The sequence below is a fragment of the Botrytis cinerea genome, chromosome 1 (genome assembly GCF_000143535.2).
Source record: "Botrytis cinerea B05.10 chromosome 1, complete sequence".
In the NCBI taxonomy this organism is placed as follows: domain Eukaryota; kingdom Fungi; phylum Ascomycota; class Leotiomycetes; order Helotiales; family Sclerotiniaceae; genus Botrytis; species Botrytis cinerea.
The window spans coordinates 2,768,645-2,785,826 of record NC_037310.1 but is presented as its reverse complement, the minus strand read 5'-3'; the positions used below and the strand labels follow the sequence as shown (position 1 = coordinate 2,785,826).

Sequence of the window (17,182 nt, the reverse complement as noted above, 5' to 3'; positions counted from 1 at the left end):
GACAATGCCATACACCGTACTCTTATCCTTCCAGCAGGGCTGAGATGGAAAAAGTAAGCATCTTCCGAACACCATGGCTCTTATGGTAATACGGTTGCATTTTCAGAAAGGCTCAGAGCCGCCACGCCAGGGGTTTCCGGGATGGCTCAATTCAACGATTACGAATGGCTGGATAGCTGGATGCTATACATCGAACCGGTTACGATGCACAACCTAATTCTTTAGTTGCTTTTGGTAGGCACGCTCGGGCTTCAAGGTAAACAAAACCCCAACCCCTCTTTTGGCGAGGGGTTGAGATCATCATGGAAAAGCATTGAGCAATGAGGGGGAGGCAAAAAAAAAGATGTTATCGGTTAAAGTCCGAATGGCAAAAGGACTATCTATGCTACTTCCAAGGTAATAGGTGTGTAAAAATGGCATTGCCATTATACCATCCGGTTTGATGCGCGACAGATATCGTGCGCGTCCAATGGACCGTGTTTCCTTGCTCTGCTCTGCTCTGCTCTGCTCTGCTTTGCTTTCCTCCTTACTTGCATCGCACTACATGGGAGGATTCTTTACTCCGTACAATCATAAAGCGTCTCCCCCGTCATTGTTGATAGACTCGCGTGTACGATTGTCCAATGGAAGCGTGTGTAAGATCTATTGCGGTACAGCTTTCTCACCAACCCTGTCCCTGCTTGCATGTCGCCATCTTTCGAACCAAGATTTCGTTCCTTGATCAGTAAGAATTAGAGCAGCCTACCTAGACATGTATGAAATACGATGCGCCGGGCTTTGCAGCTGATCGCTTTTGATTGATCCGCTTTGCGACGTGAAAACACTACGGCAGATCACTATCTTGGTTTGTCCATGGAGACGCTGTGAGGACATGAGAAGTGATAGATCATGGAAGGAAAGCGCTCATTGTCTTCTGGCCTTCTAGTCTTCCACGCGTTCCGACGGAGATAAGTGAAGCGAAGACAAAGATGCAACGTAAAAAAGTAAATAATGCAGATGAGAGCAAACAAGGACGGCTTAGATCATCTCCCAGGTTCCTCCACAATAGCGAGACATTTTCTTACAGCCCACTGCCCGCTTCTTCCTCCCAACATGGTATTCATTCCTGCGATTTCTCTGGGCCGAGTTGCTTCCCGGCGCAATGCGCATCTTCATCGTCTTCACCATCGTCCACAAATGAAAGAAAATCCGAGCCTGAAGATCTGTACGTACAGCAAGCACCAGGGAGATGGGAGATGCTGAAAATGGCTCCTCACATATCAGAAAAGCCTCCAGGTCTCTAGGCACATACCCAATAGAGCTCCCCTTGTATATTTTTTGCCGCCGAGCTAGGTCTACCCCTTCCCAGATCTCCCCCTCCCGGAATTAAACACTTGACAACTCACACCTACATACATCCATCATCCATCACCCATCACCCATCATCCATCATCCATCATCCATCATGCACCATGCACCATCCACCACTCTTTGCTACCGGCAGCAAACTCCGCACGCCACGGAAATTTTGCAGGGCTCCATCGAGAGATCGAAAGTCGACCTGTTTTTTTCCTGGTTGACAGGCGGATTCGCGGTGGAGAGACTCCGATAGCACGATTTCCTCCAGAGGCACAACATTCCAAAATGCCCATTCCAGCTTTCATGGGAACTCCATGCGCGCACCATACACATGAGGTTATCCGCAGCTGCATATGCAGCCCATATTCCCACAACTGATTCCCACAACTGCTTTGGTGCGAAGCGTACCTATTATTATCGGTACCGTGTGTTTTCTCGCGGTACCTAGATTTCAAGAACCATGGATCGTACGGAATGAGACATGGGCTTCGGCGACATAGTATGTAGAGATTTACCTTGCATCTGGGATGACCAGGCAAACATATTAAATTTTCTGGTATTTTTTTTTTTCTTCCTGGGTCACTTTTCACATTTGACAGATCCATTCATTGCCTTGATATCCGAATCCGAAATTTGGTTCTACAAGAGAGTGTGAAATCGCGATCTGGAGCGACAGACGCGTTGGATTCGTGTCGTGGGAGGTAAGGGAATATGGATAAGCCATACGCGACGAGCTGGTCTTTTGTTGAGAAATGAAATTATCTGTCGGCCCATGGCGCTCTCATTCCAACCCGTCATTGTAGAACTATCTATGCATCTACGTTCCCATCCGAACATTTCAGACGAGACAATCATTCACCATGCCATGAAGCCAAACATCGCCGTTGTACCGTAAATTTTAATACCGTGCCGTCCATCTGTCCTGTGCCCAAATACCAAAGCAAACATATTGTCCCGGCGCAAACAAATCGCTGCATTCATCACCGCCTCTGCAATTTCCTGTCTCCAAGGTATCTTTCTCCCTCTCCCTTTGAAATCCAACCAATGCCTCAGATTGAGCATGCAGTATGAGAGTTCGTGCAGCTTCACGAAACCAATGAGGATTTGCAAATTGCGTCATATTATTCTAATAATAAGAGGGCGATATGGATATGCATGTGCATCTACTAAGGCATCTCCTCTCCCTTGCATTTGAAGAATCATTAGTTTCCGCCCATTTATGGACTCTGCGAGATGGTCATTGGTCGCGTGGCCCCATCCTCCAAAGAGAAAACACAGTGCATTCTGGGGAAGTGAAAATGGGAGCATGTCCAGCGTACTCCACCGTTGGCATGGGAAAGGTCAATCACGTTAGGTAGAAGGGAAAAATAAAATTACCTTTCATCAACGTGTCAAACATTGGAGAGGGTCGAGACTCTGCCGGATGGCGAGAATAGATTATTTTACCGCCGCCCCGTTCTCAAGAGTGTAAACGAGTAAAATAAACGAGGGAGCTCGAACGGAGGAGCAAACGACGGGAAAGGATTGACAGAAGGGAAAAAGGAAAGAGAGGCCGAGAGACCGAGAGAACGAATGGAGGTTTGCTGCTGCTATGCCGGTAGATCGATGAACAATAGTCAATTAACAAAGGCTTGAGTTGAGTTACCTTTTCTAAAATCGAGAATTATGATTCTCGACATCTATTCGAACGATTGGTAGAAAAGAAGCATACCTTGCTTATACGCACCTACCTCCCTCCTTACTACCTTGATATCAGCTGAAGAGTAACATTAGCTACCTGAGGAATCCACGATTTTGAAGAAGCCTTCTCAATCAACTCCACATCCAATCAAACCTAAAAAGTGATCCTTCCTTCACCAGAGGCACAGCAAATATCGGCCATGCCGGGAAGTTTAAACGGAAGTGGGTTTTTTGCCTTGGCAACCGGGCATAGACAGACCGCACAAGACAATCGACCTGGGTGTTTTGTGCAATGTTGTGCTGTCACATGATTGCTCGACCACGTGCGACTGCTTTGGAGAGAGGGCCTTTCGTCCGAGGTTTTGCAATGCCATGGTTGCTATGTTACTACCATTTTGTGTTTTTCGGATATTTTCACATTCGCTTCCCCTGGTTCATGGACTGTGAGATTGATGGGAAGCACAGCATATAATGGAAACGGAAGATGAGAGTAAGGTTGCAATACAAGCCGATTTCTGCAAAAACAAGGTATCTATCTATATCTTTACTTCACCACTCCCTTCAATTTGTTGCAGAGAGCGATCTTCAAGATCCATGGGAAGACCGTCTCATCCTCTGTTTTTTTATCTTCATTTCTCTCTCTCTCTCTCTCTCTCTCTCTCTCTTTGTAATTCTTGAACTCAACTAGAAAGACAGCCTTCTAGTCATCAGTATCTTTCCTTTTCTCAACCCATCAAGTCTATCTACTTCAGCTCAGTCCCACGTCTCACAAGCCCCCAATCACGTCTTCCATTCTTCTCGTACCCGAATCCGGGAGTTTGACCATCCATCCCCTCTGCGGGCTCTTCGGGCAACACTCGTTACATATACCAGGTACATATGACTCTACGGGACTCCCAATCCTCAAGACGTCACCAACATGCAGCCAGAGAATCCTTTCGGAGGAATACTAAAGCACGAAATATACAATTCGTGTTCCATACCCCCTCTGCCCCCCATACTTTGTTCTCTTTAACACAGTCTAGTTCTCGCGCAAACATATCATTTCAAACACGGCATACTCAATTCCGTGGTTTTGACTAGGCCAGTTGACGCGCATGTAGCGTACGGTATCTGGGTATGCCAAATCTCCTTTTACCGTCTCTTCGGAAATTGTGTCTGTAGTAGGAACAGACATCGTCATTTCGATCTGTCTGCGAGGTAGCGGGCAGGAGGTTCCTTGTTGTTAAATTGCCGATGTCTAATTTATGATTAAAAAGTTTATGGGGAGGCTGAAAGTTCGAGAATGTTTCGTGCACGGATGAGCGCGACCGGTGGGTGGTGATTTTTGGTAGTGGTGGCTGTGTGTGTTGTGTCTGAATAATTTTCGGGGAAAATTTTCACCTTCGCTTTGACGTGCTGCTAGAGAATTAAGACGGGGATACTAACGAATGGCGTTTGTTTCAGTTTGACTTTGAATTTGTTGAGAGAGCAATTCTTTGAGGCTCTGTGCAAGATGGCGGTGTAGATGACATGGCGATCGTGATGTCGATGATTAAGGCATCGGATAATGAGATTGCCATGATATCATATCCATGGATTTCCCCTGGCTATTCAAAGTTGAATTGGGTATTTTCAGCCAATCTATGGGTTCATGGTGAAGATTTATATCTGACCAGTGAGCCGAAATCAGAGATTTTTGAAATGCAATCTGCTAGATCTCAGAATATCTGGGATCTTTATGTTCTCTTTAGAGTCAATCGAGTTTAGAGGATACACATTAATGTTGTGCATTTGGTGCTATCAAATCTGCCTCAAAGCATGTATGTATGCGCTGTGTTTCGAGTCCCAGTAACTTTCTGTTGTGACGATGTACCTGTGTAACTGAGAAGTCTCATTCTATCATTCTAGCGCCCATCGCCATCAATTTCAAGATAGTTTCAGTATCAAGAGACTACGTATCGCTATGGATTTCTTGCCTGCTGAAAAATTCTCCTATGATACTTCATGTGCATTCGCAGCTCCATCTGACATGTGCCCGTTTTTATTTCTCATCGCGAAGCTCTCATTGATACACTGGCTCGCCCTCCTTCTGGTAAACATGATCTCTAGTCCTAACTGCTTGTCCAACAGTGCTGAAATCAGTATAGCGGTCCCCGTCTCTCGCTGCAGGGTGATCAACTCAGTTAGCTGCTAAAACCTTCACATGACCCCGTCCCATTATCTTCGATACGAAGAGAGCCCTCCTGATTCCTCAACAAGGAGTGGTTCTTACACATGTAAATTGAATCGATGAAGAGAGCACCTATTTTTAAACCCAAATAAAAACCATCGCGGTTAGTTCTACAGCTATATGCTGCTTCTCTCCTGTCATATATGGGCTTGAGGATGAGATGAGGATATCAGTGTCCCAGTCAGTGTCTGTATGGCTTAATCATGTAATAGCCCTAAGCAATAATGACAAAACTCTATATGCTTCGTCGAGCAATGTGTATACACGGAACTACATAGCAGGGAGCACAAACCAAATCATCGTCACGACCCGTACGTCACATCCACATCCCTTCATCATCCAAGAAAGCCACAAATCCCATTTCTAAAAGTGACCAACGACGACTCCATTGCCCACCTGCTCCCTGCTGGCCACTAGACACTAAACACTAAATACACACATACATACACCCCCCAACCAACTCCTCTCACCTCATCTCGCAGCCCAATCTTCAATACTGACACCGAAACTGCATCTCCATCTCCAGGAAGAACATCACCAAACAAAAATCCTCAACCTCGTCCCAAATCCACCGTCCCAGATCCCCTCTCCTCCCCAAAACCTCCCTATCCCTAAGAAAAAAAGAGAAAGAAAAGGTATCCCCTAGCAACCTCCACAGCCCCATCTCTCTGCCCGAACCCCCTCCCCCTCCTTCCACCAATCTACGTCTACCCCCCCCCCCCCCAATCAAAAACACTCCTAGAACACCACACGCGGTAATCATCAACATCCATCTCTTCCATCCCAGCGAATCGTGAACTTTCACAGCTAGCTTAACAGTACAGGAGACCAAGGCGAAATTCACAGGTTTCCGTAATATTTCGCGGTGGAGCGGAAATGATGTAGATGGGGATGGGGATGGGGATGGGGGAATCGTCCTCGTGTGGTGCAGAATAGGATGGATATTGAATGATACTGTGTGTGATGATGCGATTGTACATGTTGCGGCGATATTGAAAATTGCCGCACATTTAACGCAGTGGGTTTGGGGTGGTGCATGGAGGGTTTAGATTTGGTTGTGGTTGTGGTTATGATTGTAAGAAGTTGTCGCGTCCGAGATATTGGGTGGGAATGAAACCGGAACGCGGATGGGGGTGTGAGTGTGCGGCTGTAGATTAGATATCGCATTTCTGGTAGACGATATAAGAGGTATGTGTGTTAGTTAGTTGCAGTGGTGGTTTGTGAATTTTTCTGTACATCGTATTTTCTTCCGCTCTTCGAGAATCAAGTCACGCCTTTCTTGCCAGAGAAACCGCCTCGTCTCTATTCGTCGGCTAGCCCATCTCTTCCCTCTGATTGAACACCAATACCGGTTTGCCGTATATATTTTCCCCCATCCATAATAGCTACCACTGATAGCATATGAGATTCCAATGCGTGGTTTCGTCGGGGAGATTGTTCACGCCTGTAGGTATGGTGTTGAATATTTTTGGTAGATCCTACGTAAAGAGCAACGCTATGATGGAGATTTAGGTTCTGACTAACATGGGGGATCTAGAAAAGACCAAGTGAGCCGAGTGGAACGGATGATCTTGAAGAGGGAAGCGGAGATGGAATATTCAGAGGGAGGAAAGTGTCAAGTTTGAAAATCTAGAAAAGCAACATGGTAAATGCGGTGACTGGGACGGGGGATGCGTTCGAGTATTGATTTGATAGGGAAACTTGAATGTCTCGTCCGTCAAATGAAAGAGAGACAAAGGCCTAACGGCTTCGAATATATAGATCTATATGATCTATGCTTGCATATTTACTACTTCACCCACAGTCTCTCCCACCATGGCCACCAAAAGCGAGGCGAACAACAAAGTTATTACCTAGGCTTGAAAATTAGAAACGGCTCTCAATTCCTCTTTTAATGTATATCAAGAAAGGCAGGCGATCCAATTTGTCTTTGTAAACGATGGGAATTCCCAAGCTGGAAGAGTCCAAACGGAAGGCAGTAACTGTTGCATGATGGACGAATAGATAGAATAATATACTATATCTAAATTTCTCCGGATTGAAAGAGTTACTCGTTATCCCAAAAATCCTCTATATTTCTGAGCTTACGAGGATTAGAAAACGGTTGATCATAGGATGATGCAGTCGACACAATGTCTCTTCACTCTGCCTAAAACTGTGAACGGGAGAAAATAAATGGGGTTGATGCCATCCATCCTTGTGATGAATGAAGCTTTTAATTTCATCATGTCAAGGTGAGATACTGGCGATGTTATGAAGCAAATCAACAGATTACAAACGTGCAGCCAGTAATGTTAATGGAGAAGTAGACGCGTTTGTACCTGCTCGCACTGCGACTAAATAGGTATCATTTTTCTATATTACGGATTCACTGCAACCAATCTGCTTCATTCGTGTACAGTTTTCTTCCCCCTCTCTTTCCCCACCAATACCCCGCCCTCTACTACTCAGATCACATCCACCCTGCTCGTCCTCTCATGCGACTAGTCATCTTCTTTATGCAAGATTTACGCAACCAATTTTCATCCACAAGGGCCACAACCAGCAAACAACTATGAAACCAATGCCAAATCGTATGATGAAAACAATTATGCTAATTCCATACACAAGCTGCCCTTTCCCCCAATGAATCGAACACCTGCATCGCTATAAGGAAAAAGATAATGCTGCGAAGCAACAGGAAAATGTAAAAAATTCAGCAGCCAAACACATTGTTTGATAACGGCCTATTGAATTACCGCGGTCATTCATTTTTTGTCCACTAAATATTGCCCAGTGGATGTATGTTGCTGAAACCAAACTGAATATACTCCCTGTATGAAAAAACACAAATTGTAGGGTATGAAAACAAAGGAAATTATTTTGAGAATGAGATTATCAACGTAAGCCGATAACACTCATCTCCAACGTCCACACTCTTCGAATCCACACCTTTAATTTTCCCTCCACACCTTCTACATTTTCCAGTTCGACACCTTCCCACCAACATCTTCTTGCAGGTTTTCTCCAGAAAAGCAGAAGCTTTTGTGCCATACCTACGGCGTTACTACCCATCTCGTTGCCACGGATATCAGTTCGGAGACGAGCTAATGCGAGACTGCATATGACAGCCTTGTTTGGTTCTCCTGCTCGATGACCCCAATGATCGTCATGGTTGAAACCTCTGTTTTTGTATTAGTTGAATGTCTATAGGCATTATTATCAAAAACAAACATACCCGGCAGTCAACATCTCAATCAAGTGCTGTTCCGTTGTACCTGTTTCTTCACTTCTTCTCAATCCAGAAAATATACCATCTTGTTTCAACAGTGCCTTCCCAGCCGCTCTCTTCACCTCTATCATCTCCGGTTGTTCGATATCAGGTCTAGGAGGAATTGCATAGAAGTCCAAGTCTTCCCTCAAAACAATTATGCCGGCTCTATCTTGTAACATCTCCCTAGCGGATCCTGCCATTGGCTCAATTGGTACAGCGTCTGCGTCCGGTCCTGGTGAGTTTGAACCCGATGGAATGGTTTGCGCCACGTTGCGAAAGAATTCAAGCATGTATTGTAAGGATGCAGGATCGTACTGAGAGAAAAGGTCAGCTATATGCATGTCTAAATTTGACAGTATATTGCGAATAAATAATGGAATATCACGGACATCAACCTGGAAGGCATCCCCTTCGTGGTAGGTACTTAAATGGCCATCCGGTAGTAAACCATTGGGAAAGAGAGAAAGAAGGACGAATTCTGGGAGTGTCAAAAGTTCATCTCGAGACAATGTAAACCGAGTGCCCCTAAATTATGAGATTAGTAGATGCGGTCAATTGTTTCATATATCATGTATAGCATACCGAAGGTCCATGGTGATGTTCTCATCTGCGCCAACATCTAGAGAGCGTCAATAATTGATTCATCCAACAATTGATGATAATCAAACCCTACCTCCGAGAGTATTTATAGGTGCTGCACCTTGCTGCACTTGAGTAATAATACTCGCAGCTCCTCCGGCGGCCGCCATCAGATATGTGAATCCGTCGAGTGGACTTGAACCTTCCGAATATGCAGGTGGTGGTTCGTTTTCGTCGTCTTTCTTTGAGGATTCGCCTTTAGTGTCCTGCGGTAGTGCAGCTTTTGTTTCCGCCTCGACGTTTCTTGAGGAAGTAGAAGCTTCGTGGGCTTGTCGACTTTGATCGGACGCGACAGGTACGTATTCCGGAGCAGCAGGAGATGTAGATAGAGATGCGCCTGCTTCAGTGACGGCAACCTTGTAAGCCTCGACAGCTTCGGCAGTTGAAGTATAAAGGGAAGAAAAGGGTGGGGGTCGTGGTGAAGAAGGCGTAGAATGCGATGGCTCTGAAATAGGGTATCTAGGGGGTGGTGAATGAGTACGATCTAGTTCTTCCTCCAACTTCGATTCGTGCTCTCCTTCTGTAATATTATCTAGCCCAACGGACGGACCGTCGATGGCTCCTTGCGTATTGGACAACGTGGTTGCTGAGATTTTCGGGGAAGTATTTGAATTGAGATTTGATACAAGGATTAAAATTTAATTGATTGAATTGCGGAAATTGTTTATTGGCATTGAAATGCGAACCAGAATGTCAGTTGTGGTGCGAGATGTATTGAGTGTTGTGTATAATTGATTCTGGTCAATTTAGGAGGGATTACATAATGATGACAGTGCCATAAAGAGTTTAGTGTAATCTCAAAATATCCGTGCATAACCAACTCGAGTGCTATGATTGGTAGCCGCTAAGCGCTTCGAGTTGTATTAAGGGAATCAGTTGTTATCTATCAGATGGAAGATTGAGCTACATCTTGACGTTCTGATGAACACTCGTCTCTGAATAAAGTGTTATATGTCTAGTCGTTTGATTCTGCTGGTTGACGTATAGGCAATCATGAGTGGATAGACATGTTCAGATATTATCTCTTATACGTTTGTATCTGAGATTCATATTCCAAACGAGCACATAGATGATAAGTAGCATTTCCTAAAAACATTTCTAATGGCCTACGCTTTCCTCATCTGCTAGGCCGTGCCATTGCAGTAATTCAACTAATTTATCCTGACCAGAGGATCGGTCATGGGGGGCCAATTCGTTAGTCACATTGATAGCAAGCTTGACACGCAGAGCCCAGGAGGTCTTTGCAGTAGTGATAGCTCGACCAGCTTCACATACCCCAGTCAGAACATCATTGATTCTTCAAAAAGACCCAAATCACCATTAGATCCAGGCGTTCTTCACTCCGTTAATAAATACTAACCAAAACTTCATGGAACACCTCAATAAACATAGCCTACCTCAAAATTACCACAGTTCCAGTTGCTTAGGTCAAATATTGCAGACAAAGGCGACCTGAAGCGCTATAAACATGAAGTCCACGGATTGGGTATCTGTAAGTATTTACATTCCAATCTTTAGTGCGGCATGCGAGATCTTCCACGAGTAAAACTTCGAATCACCCATGGAAGATCCCCATCATTCTTTCCCACCAAGCCTCCCTCCACCAAAGTTTCGAGCCAGAAGGGCCATTCAAAATAAGCTCGACCAGCACCTGAGCCTCTCACGATGCTTACAAATTCCAAAATAAGCTGGTTTGTCTGAAATGGACTTAAATCCAGACATGACTAGCGAAAGTGCCCGACTGGAACGAAAGCTTCAAAAGCACGGTAAAGGCGAGTTGTGTACGACGAGAGCACTTTAAACTTAAGAACCTCATCAGAAATGCTAAATGATGATACTTTAATTTGTTTTACAACTTGTTTTTCTATTTTAACATACTAGCTCTACCAATATGGTCTATCATTTCTTGGTGGAAGCGAGAGAGCGAGAGATGGCTTTCCATAAGCGAATGGTTTTTAGGCGAGGGACAGCAGATCAGTGAATGACGAGTAGATATATAAATGGGATGATAGTCCTGGAATATTTTTCCTGTCGGCTGAGATTGTGAGGAGACTTGCCATTTCTGATAAGGCTGGCCCGGTGTTGCATATGCAAATTGTGCTAATGATTTTGACGTGTATGTTCATCAGCGCTCTATGATTATCACGTGACTTTACCTACTGTCTCAGCAGTAATCTATAAACTTCCCGCCTAAAGCACCATAATACCACATACTATGACACAATATTCATGATCTAATTATGATGGGCGTATGATTATGCGGGTTTGCTGAGAGAGTAAGCATCAAATCGGTGTGAGGTCTTTGAATTTACTCTTGAGTTTGTCAAGAATCACAATTTCTGAACTGACGGGTTCGGGGTTTGCGAGTATCAAGAACAGATAATATAGTACGTATTGAAAGAATAGATATACAGTGATGTGTTTCAATAATTCAGAGTAATATGGGATACATGGAGCCAAGGAGTCAGAGGTCCGAATTCATCCACAAAACAGCGCAGGAGCAGCTTTCCGGACAAAGTAATGTCTATTCACAAATCAAGAACTGAACTATATACAAGCATGATACTCATCACCGACAGCCCATTTTCGAAGGAGAGTCAGCACACAAGTCGTGCGACCCACAAAAAATCAAACCAAGAGGTCCTTCAGCGGAGAAGAAAACGAGAAGAGAATTGACACAACAAATAGCATAGTAAAGCAAAACGCATAGACGTAGAAATCCTAGAGAGCGTTCGTATATTGTCTCACCAGTCATCTCCTGTACCAAGGAAATTCCATATCAACTTTGTATGGATTAAGGCTCATCCTCTGCCCCCACGACCCGAAGATGAATCGTTGCGCTGCCCCTCTGTAGCCCTCCGCCACCCACGTTACGTAGCCCCGCGCCCCAAGATCTTTCATTTCCAGAAGAAAGTTTATATTCCAGAGTCATCTTGTGGGAAAGGCTCGGTTGGAGTCCAAGCCTTCCATGCTGCACAAGTGTTTTGGAAAGTAGACACATCAGCTGTTCCAATCGTTGGTAAAATACTACTCTCGCTCTCGACAAATTGTAAAGCCAAACCCTCAGATGCGTGCCATGCAATATGGCAGTGCATCAGCCAAGAACCGGGGTTATCGATTTGGAAAGCGATAACAAGATGTCCGCCGGTGGGAAGTGTCATCACGTCACGACGGGGTGGATTCACAAGATTGAGCGCGGTAGTAGCAGTGTAGGCTCCGGTGCCTTGGGATAGAGTCCAGAAATCGTGACCGTGGAGATGGATAGGGTGATTAGGACTAGAAAATAGATTGTCAGTATGGTTTGAAATAAGAAGGATCGGTGGATAATGGTAGAAAGCTTACCCGTTGGGTCCTGAGATTGCGAGAACGGCCCATCCTTTGTTCGCCGTAGTGGACTCAATAGGAATGACATTATATTCGGTTGGCCAAATGTTTCCGCTGTTCAGGACAGTAAGAAGAGTTGGGTCGGTCCAGTTTAGAAGTAAAGAACTTCCATTAAACAACCATTGACCACCGCCAGTAGTCAACGTTGTCTTCATGATAGAACTAGCAACTGGATTGATTGGTACAAATGGAACAAGACTTGCCAATGGTTCATCCAAACAACTAGTACTTGCTGTTACGGTAGAGGTCGTCGTTGGATCAGCTGTAGAGCTAGAACCGGTGTATCTAAGGATACCAGTAATGTTGGCAGCGTTAGTGTTACCGGAACATGCTGTTTGCCATCCTGCTCTGATCCAGTAGTTGCCAACTGCAGCATTGGCTGTAACGATGATATCGTAACGTTGAGCGATGCTTACTAGAATACTGGTAGCATTGTATGGAACAATTGGTACAAAGTCCATTGCTATGACTTGAAAGCTGTGGCCATCAATAGAGAATTGGAAATGACCATCAACAGCTGTGTTGACCACTCTGATGCGGTACTTCAAGCCTGGTGTAAAAGTAGTTTGAAACTTTTTGCCAGCTCCATTATATGTGTTGGTACCGTTCATAAGACCAGTCAAGAGCGTTGGTGGTGCTCCAGTCTTTGCTTTATCCCAGAGTGATTGAACAGGTACGTGGTTCCAGTCATTCAAGAACAACATACCAAGATCAACATCGTAGTTGGCGGTTGCAGGGCCGTTAATAACAAGAGGACCGAAGAGTCCATCACCGTATTGAAGGATAAAATGGGAGTGGTACCAGGAGCTACCATAGTTGTCCGCATGAAATTTGTATGTGAGAGTGCCTCCGGGAGCAATTGGACATTGTGTGATACCTGTAGAGAGTGTTAGTTTATGATATGGAATGGAATAGGACCCTTTTTTACCTGGAACTCCGTCGTACTGAGCGTTATTCAACTGTCTGATACCATGCCAGTGAATAGATGTTCCGTTACTAGTGAGTTTATTCGTGACGTGGACGATAACATCATCACCCCAGTCAGCCGTAATCTGAGGTCCTGGGATGGTACCATTGAAGTTAAGAGTCGGTCGAGAAACTCCATCAGCACTGAGAGTTGTGTTTTGGACAACCAGCCAATACTGCAGATTAATGTAAGCTATGAGTTGAGAAAGAAGGTTCAAATCATTAATATTACCTCTCTAGTTACACCTGTTTTTGGGACAGTGGTGTAAGAGTTCGTAGATGCAGAATACTGTCCCCAACAACTTCTGGTTGTTGCAGTATTGGCACAACTTTGGCGTTCTTCCAGAGCGGATGGGATAACTTCTGCTGTTGGCAATGCCAAAGCTAAAGAAAGTGAGGCAAATTTTGCCAATGAACTAAAGAAGGAATTCTTCATAATGAATATAAGGGGGTTTCGACAAGACCCGGGAGAAGAGAGAAAAAGAGCTGGTTGATTTAGAAGCTGAAGACAACACCATCATTCAGACTCTTTATACTATTGACTGGATGTACCTGCTTTCTGAGAGCTCACCGATAACACAGTCAATGCCCATTTTTTCCTTGTGAAGATGAGTAGAACCTCGGAAACTACGACGATATCTTCATCTTTCATCTGCATATCCGCACTTGGAAAGGCAGAAGGTGGTATCTCGCAATCGCACACTGCGTCGTTCACCCCCTCCCACAAAGTAGACCCTTTCCTGAGCTCCATCGAGCCAAAAATAAATAGCATTCAGTAGGTGGTATTTTCAATAATGCAGTGAGAAGGCTCGGGGTGTGCATAATGAAATATCGATTCATTTACAACTGATTAGAACCCTTGATGTCGATAACATTGAAGCTACCCGACGCTTGTGATATCTTCCAGAATGGATATCAAAATGAGATTTTTGAAAGTGGTGGCGCTAATAGGCGTAGACCGATGCGAGCTGCATGTTTTCGTTAGTATGAAGTTCTATCTTAGGTCGCACTTTTCGGAGAATTTGGGCTGCAATACGGAAGGTAAGTGTTCGCTCATGTAAGCGCGGATGGCTCGAAATTTCTCGATGAAAAAACGTTAATTTCACTTGTCGCCGAGAGCTTTCAGTATCGTCTTCTCAGAAAGCGAAATCTCAAGAAAATTTGAGAGAACATCTCACCTAATTCTATAGTTCACCAACTTGAAGATCTTCACTGTACACGCAATGTCTACGCAATAACTACGCAATACTGTTTGGAGTTATACCAGCGCAAGTGGATTCCAAGGTTCTCGAGCAAAATGTTGATAGACATGTAGATGCAAAGCTTACTTCATGTCAGCGCAAGGGGTAACGAGAGGGGTTGCCGTTATCACATCAGAAAACGCCATACATCTATTCCCGTGGCGCTACGAGGTACAATTGCAACAATACCCCGTGAACCTATTCTGGTTCGAAAGTTAGATCTTCAGATGGATGCAAAACTAAGCATACACAGGGACCTGCTTCATGTGTGTCTATGCCGGTCAAACTTTGGCTGATTCGTGCGTTAATATGGCTTGAGCGACGTGCATTGCACCGCGCTCAAAGCTTGTGTTGCAGATAGCGTAAATTTGTCAATTGAAGAAATTTCAGCTGTTTAGGCGATGAACTTCCTTCCCAATACTCATTAGCCAGGCGCCAAGAAACCTAAGAGAAAGTTCACGATGCAGTTACAGAGTCAACTTTAACTTTTGTGATAGATTTCACGGACCCGTTCACCTATGCCAAGCATTAGAAAACGTTCTCATGGTACGAGAAGTTGACTCTGCATCGGGAAGGCTGATGCTTCGGGGCATAGTAACAAAAAGGCTGACGACGACTATCTATCTGGTGGAGGGGTGAGACTGATAATGTGGATGTCACGTTCTCATCGACCCCCGTAAAATATAACAATACACATCATTGTAATAAGACAGGTAGGGCAATCTTGATACTAGATCTCACGCATGGGGCGTAGTGCCCATATTCCTCCTGATATTCACCTTTGAGAGCTATCGAAAGTATAAGCATTGTTTTCCCGGATGTGCAGAGAGAGTGAGAGAGAGGCGCTTCCTCTGACAGGAGAAGAACATGGGTTCTAAGAAAAGATCGTTGATGCAGGGCCGTTGAATATTCACCAGCCAGCAAATTCTCCATGCATGTATTTGTTTGCCAATCAAGCGCCATGATGAACTCTTCCATTTCCTCTTGGTCAAATTTCATGCTTATTGTGAGTCGAAAGAAGACCATTGTTCTCCACATAAGGAACTTGCGGAAGTATGCTTCCTAGATCTTTGTTAGCATCGCCAATTTAGCATTAAAATAACTTGACAGATTTGAATCGACATTACTACGATTTCAATCCACAGCTAGGATTTTTCGGATCAGTCCCGTCTCAATGCGACCGCCACCTTCCATCCCGGGTAAAGAGTTCCTTGCCAAGTGACCTTGAATACGTACCCCATACACATTTTTTAATATGATTATATTGTCGAAAGGATACACACATGTGTTCATAGGTTATCCACAATTTCATTAACACTAGGAATGTAAAGATAGAAAACGCAACAGGTCTACGAGCACACCAAGTCTTTTGCAGAGGTGATAGGGCTCACATTATCGTGAGAGTAAAGATTGATAGATCACATAACCCATGTAACATGGGAATATGGATAGTCTTTGCGACTGTGTCCAAAGAAAGTAAAATTGTGCTGCGACCCATATTTCAGGGTTTAATGCACGATGCAGATGTGCGTGGAGTAAGATGCGATAGTGAAAAGTAAGGTTGGATTCTTTAGAGACAGGCACACAAAGATGCGTAAAGGATTGAAGGGGAAGACTAGATTCTGTGAGCCAGATTTGGAGGGAACCTTCAGTGTCAGACGGCAGTGAGGAGCTGGCCTGTGAATTACCCATAGATACAACCCAATTCTTTGTGATGAATCTACAATATAACAAACGATGCTTCACAGGACGTAGCAAATACTGCATACCTGACAAGATAACGAGATAGTTGCAAATGCTCTTTATCCACATTATGAAAGAGTGATGCGGCACTCGCCAAGTAACACTGACTGATTCGTGGTACATTGTGTACCTCGAGGACCCTTTGATGAGTCGAAAGCCGCAAAGCTATGAGCATGCAGGAATGCCAAGAGAATCATGATAAGATCGGAGATTTGACAAGAGAAACTTCCCCCGGTCGCATCCCACACCATACCAGTACCTAAGGATGTTTGGAGCTGAAGAGGTCAAAGATCATTGATGGAATAATGTGTTGAAAGCCGGATTGAAGAAAGCCAAAGACCGAAGTGGCTCTGAATGGGCAAAAGATGATCACTGGTATACACCCACAATAGCCATGCCATGCAGCAGTGACTACAATGGCGAGGTATCAATGTAAGTAATAGATATGGGGAAAAGGCGAGAAGAAAAAAGCAAAGGAAAGGTTGGAGAGAGAAAAATGAAGAAGATACGTGCAATACGCATACGCACTATGTGTCTACTTTGATAGCCAGCAAACACCTAATTAGCATCTATATACTCTCGCTACTCGTGTCCGTGTTAGAGTCGTTGGCGAGCGAGGTTGCAGTGGGATCTACAGGCAGTCAGTCAGACCAGACGCAAAAATACCTACCTACCTACCTACCTACATAAGCTTGAGATGCTTCACGGAGACGACGTTCAACACGA

The 17,182-nt window shown here is 44.5% G+C and overlaps 3 protein-coding genes across 3 annotated transcripts; all 3 read right to left on the bottom strand.

Annotated features, from left to right (window-relative positions):
• Positions 1 to 7,430: 7,430 nt before the first annotated feature.
• Positions 7,431 to 9,828, bottom strand: Bcwhi2. The gene is made up of 5 exons (XM_001561002.2): positions 9,157 to 9,828; positions 9,066 to 9,102; positions 8,873 to 9,008; positions 8,448 to 8,797; positions 7,431 to 8,393 (listed from the first exon to the last, which is right to left on the bottom strand). The coding sequence occupies exons 1-5, from the start codon at positions 9,230 to 9,232 to the stop codon at positions 8,108 to 8,110; spliced, it is 885 nt and encodes a 294-aa protein (XP_001561052.2). The 5' UTR covers positions 9,233 to 9,828; the 3' UTR covers positions 7,431 to 8,107.
• A 1,711-nt stretch (positions 9,829 to 11,539) lies between these two features.
• On the bottom strand, positions 11,540 to 14,796 carry Bclcc1. Its single transcript, XM_024690725.1, has 4 exons — positions 13,705 to 14,796; positions 13,435 to 13,648; positions 12,465 to 13,383; positions 11,540 to 12,398 (listed from the first exon to the last, which is right to left on the bottom strand). Exons 1-4 carry the CDS (start codon positions 13,906 to 13,908, stop codon positions 12,038 to 12,040), a joined length of 1,698 nt encoding a protein of 565 aa, XP_024546494.1. The 5' UTR covers positions 13,909 to 14,796; the 3' UTR covers positions 11,540 to 12,037.
• Positions 14,797 to 15,204: 408 nt separating this feature from the next.
• BCIN_01g07940 (hypothetical protein) lies at positions 15,205 to 16,182 on the bottom strand. The gene is made up of 2 exons (XM_024690724.1): positions 15,950 to 16,182; positions 15,205 to 15,775 (listed from the first exon to the last, which is right to left on the bottom strand). The coding sequence occupies exons 1-2, from the start codon at positions 16,004 to 16,006 to the stop codon at positions 15,410 to 15,412; spliced, it is 423 nt and encodes a 140-aa protein (XP_024546493.1). The 5' UTR covers positions 16,007 to 16,182; the 3' UTR covers positions 15,205 to 15,409.
• Between the last annotated feature and the right edge of the window lie 1,000 nt (positions 16,183 to 17,182).

Excerpts from the sequence above, each read along its gene's own strand:
- BCIN_01g07940 (XM_024690724.1), bottom strand. The coding sequence starts at position 16,006 with ATGAACACATGTGTGTATCCTTTCGACAATATAATCATATTAAAAAAT. Across the intron at positions 15,776-15,949 it reads TATTAAAAAATGTGTATGGG|GAAGCATACTTCCGCAAGTT; the intron begins GTACGTATTCAA and ends ACAAAGATCTAG.
- Bclcc1 (XM_024690725.1), bottom strand. The coding sequence starts at position 13,908 with ATGAAGAATTCCTTCTTTAGTTCATTGGCAAAATTTGCCTCACTTTCT. Across the intron at positions 13,384-13,434 it reads TCAGTACGACGGAGTTCCAG|GTATCACACAATGTCCAATT; the intron begins GTAAAAAAGGGT and ends CACTCTCTACAG. Across the intron at positions 12,399-12,464 it reads GCAATCTCAGGACCCAACGG|TCCTAATCACCCTATCCATC; the intron begins GTAAGCTTTCTA and ends TCTATTTTCTAG.
- Bcwhi2 (XM_001561002.2), bottom strand. The coding sequence starts at position 9,232 with ATGGCGGCCGCCGGAGGAGCTGCGAGTATTATTACTCAAGTGCAGCAA. Across the intron at positions 8,798-8,872 it reads GGGATGCCTTCCAGGTTGAT|TACGATCCTGCATCCTTACA; the intron begins GTCCGTGATATT and ends CTTTTCTCTCAG. Across the intron at positions 8,394-8,447 it reads ATTGAGATGTTGACTGCCGG|AGGTTTCAACCATGACGATC; the intron begins GTATGTTTGTTT and ends ATACAAAAACAG.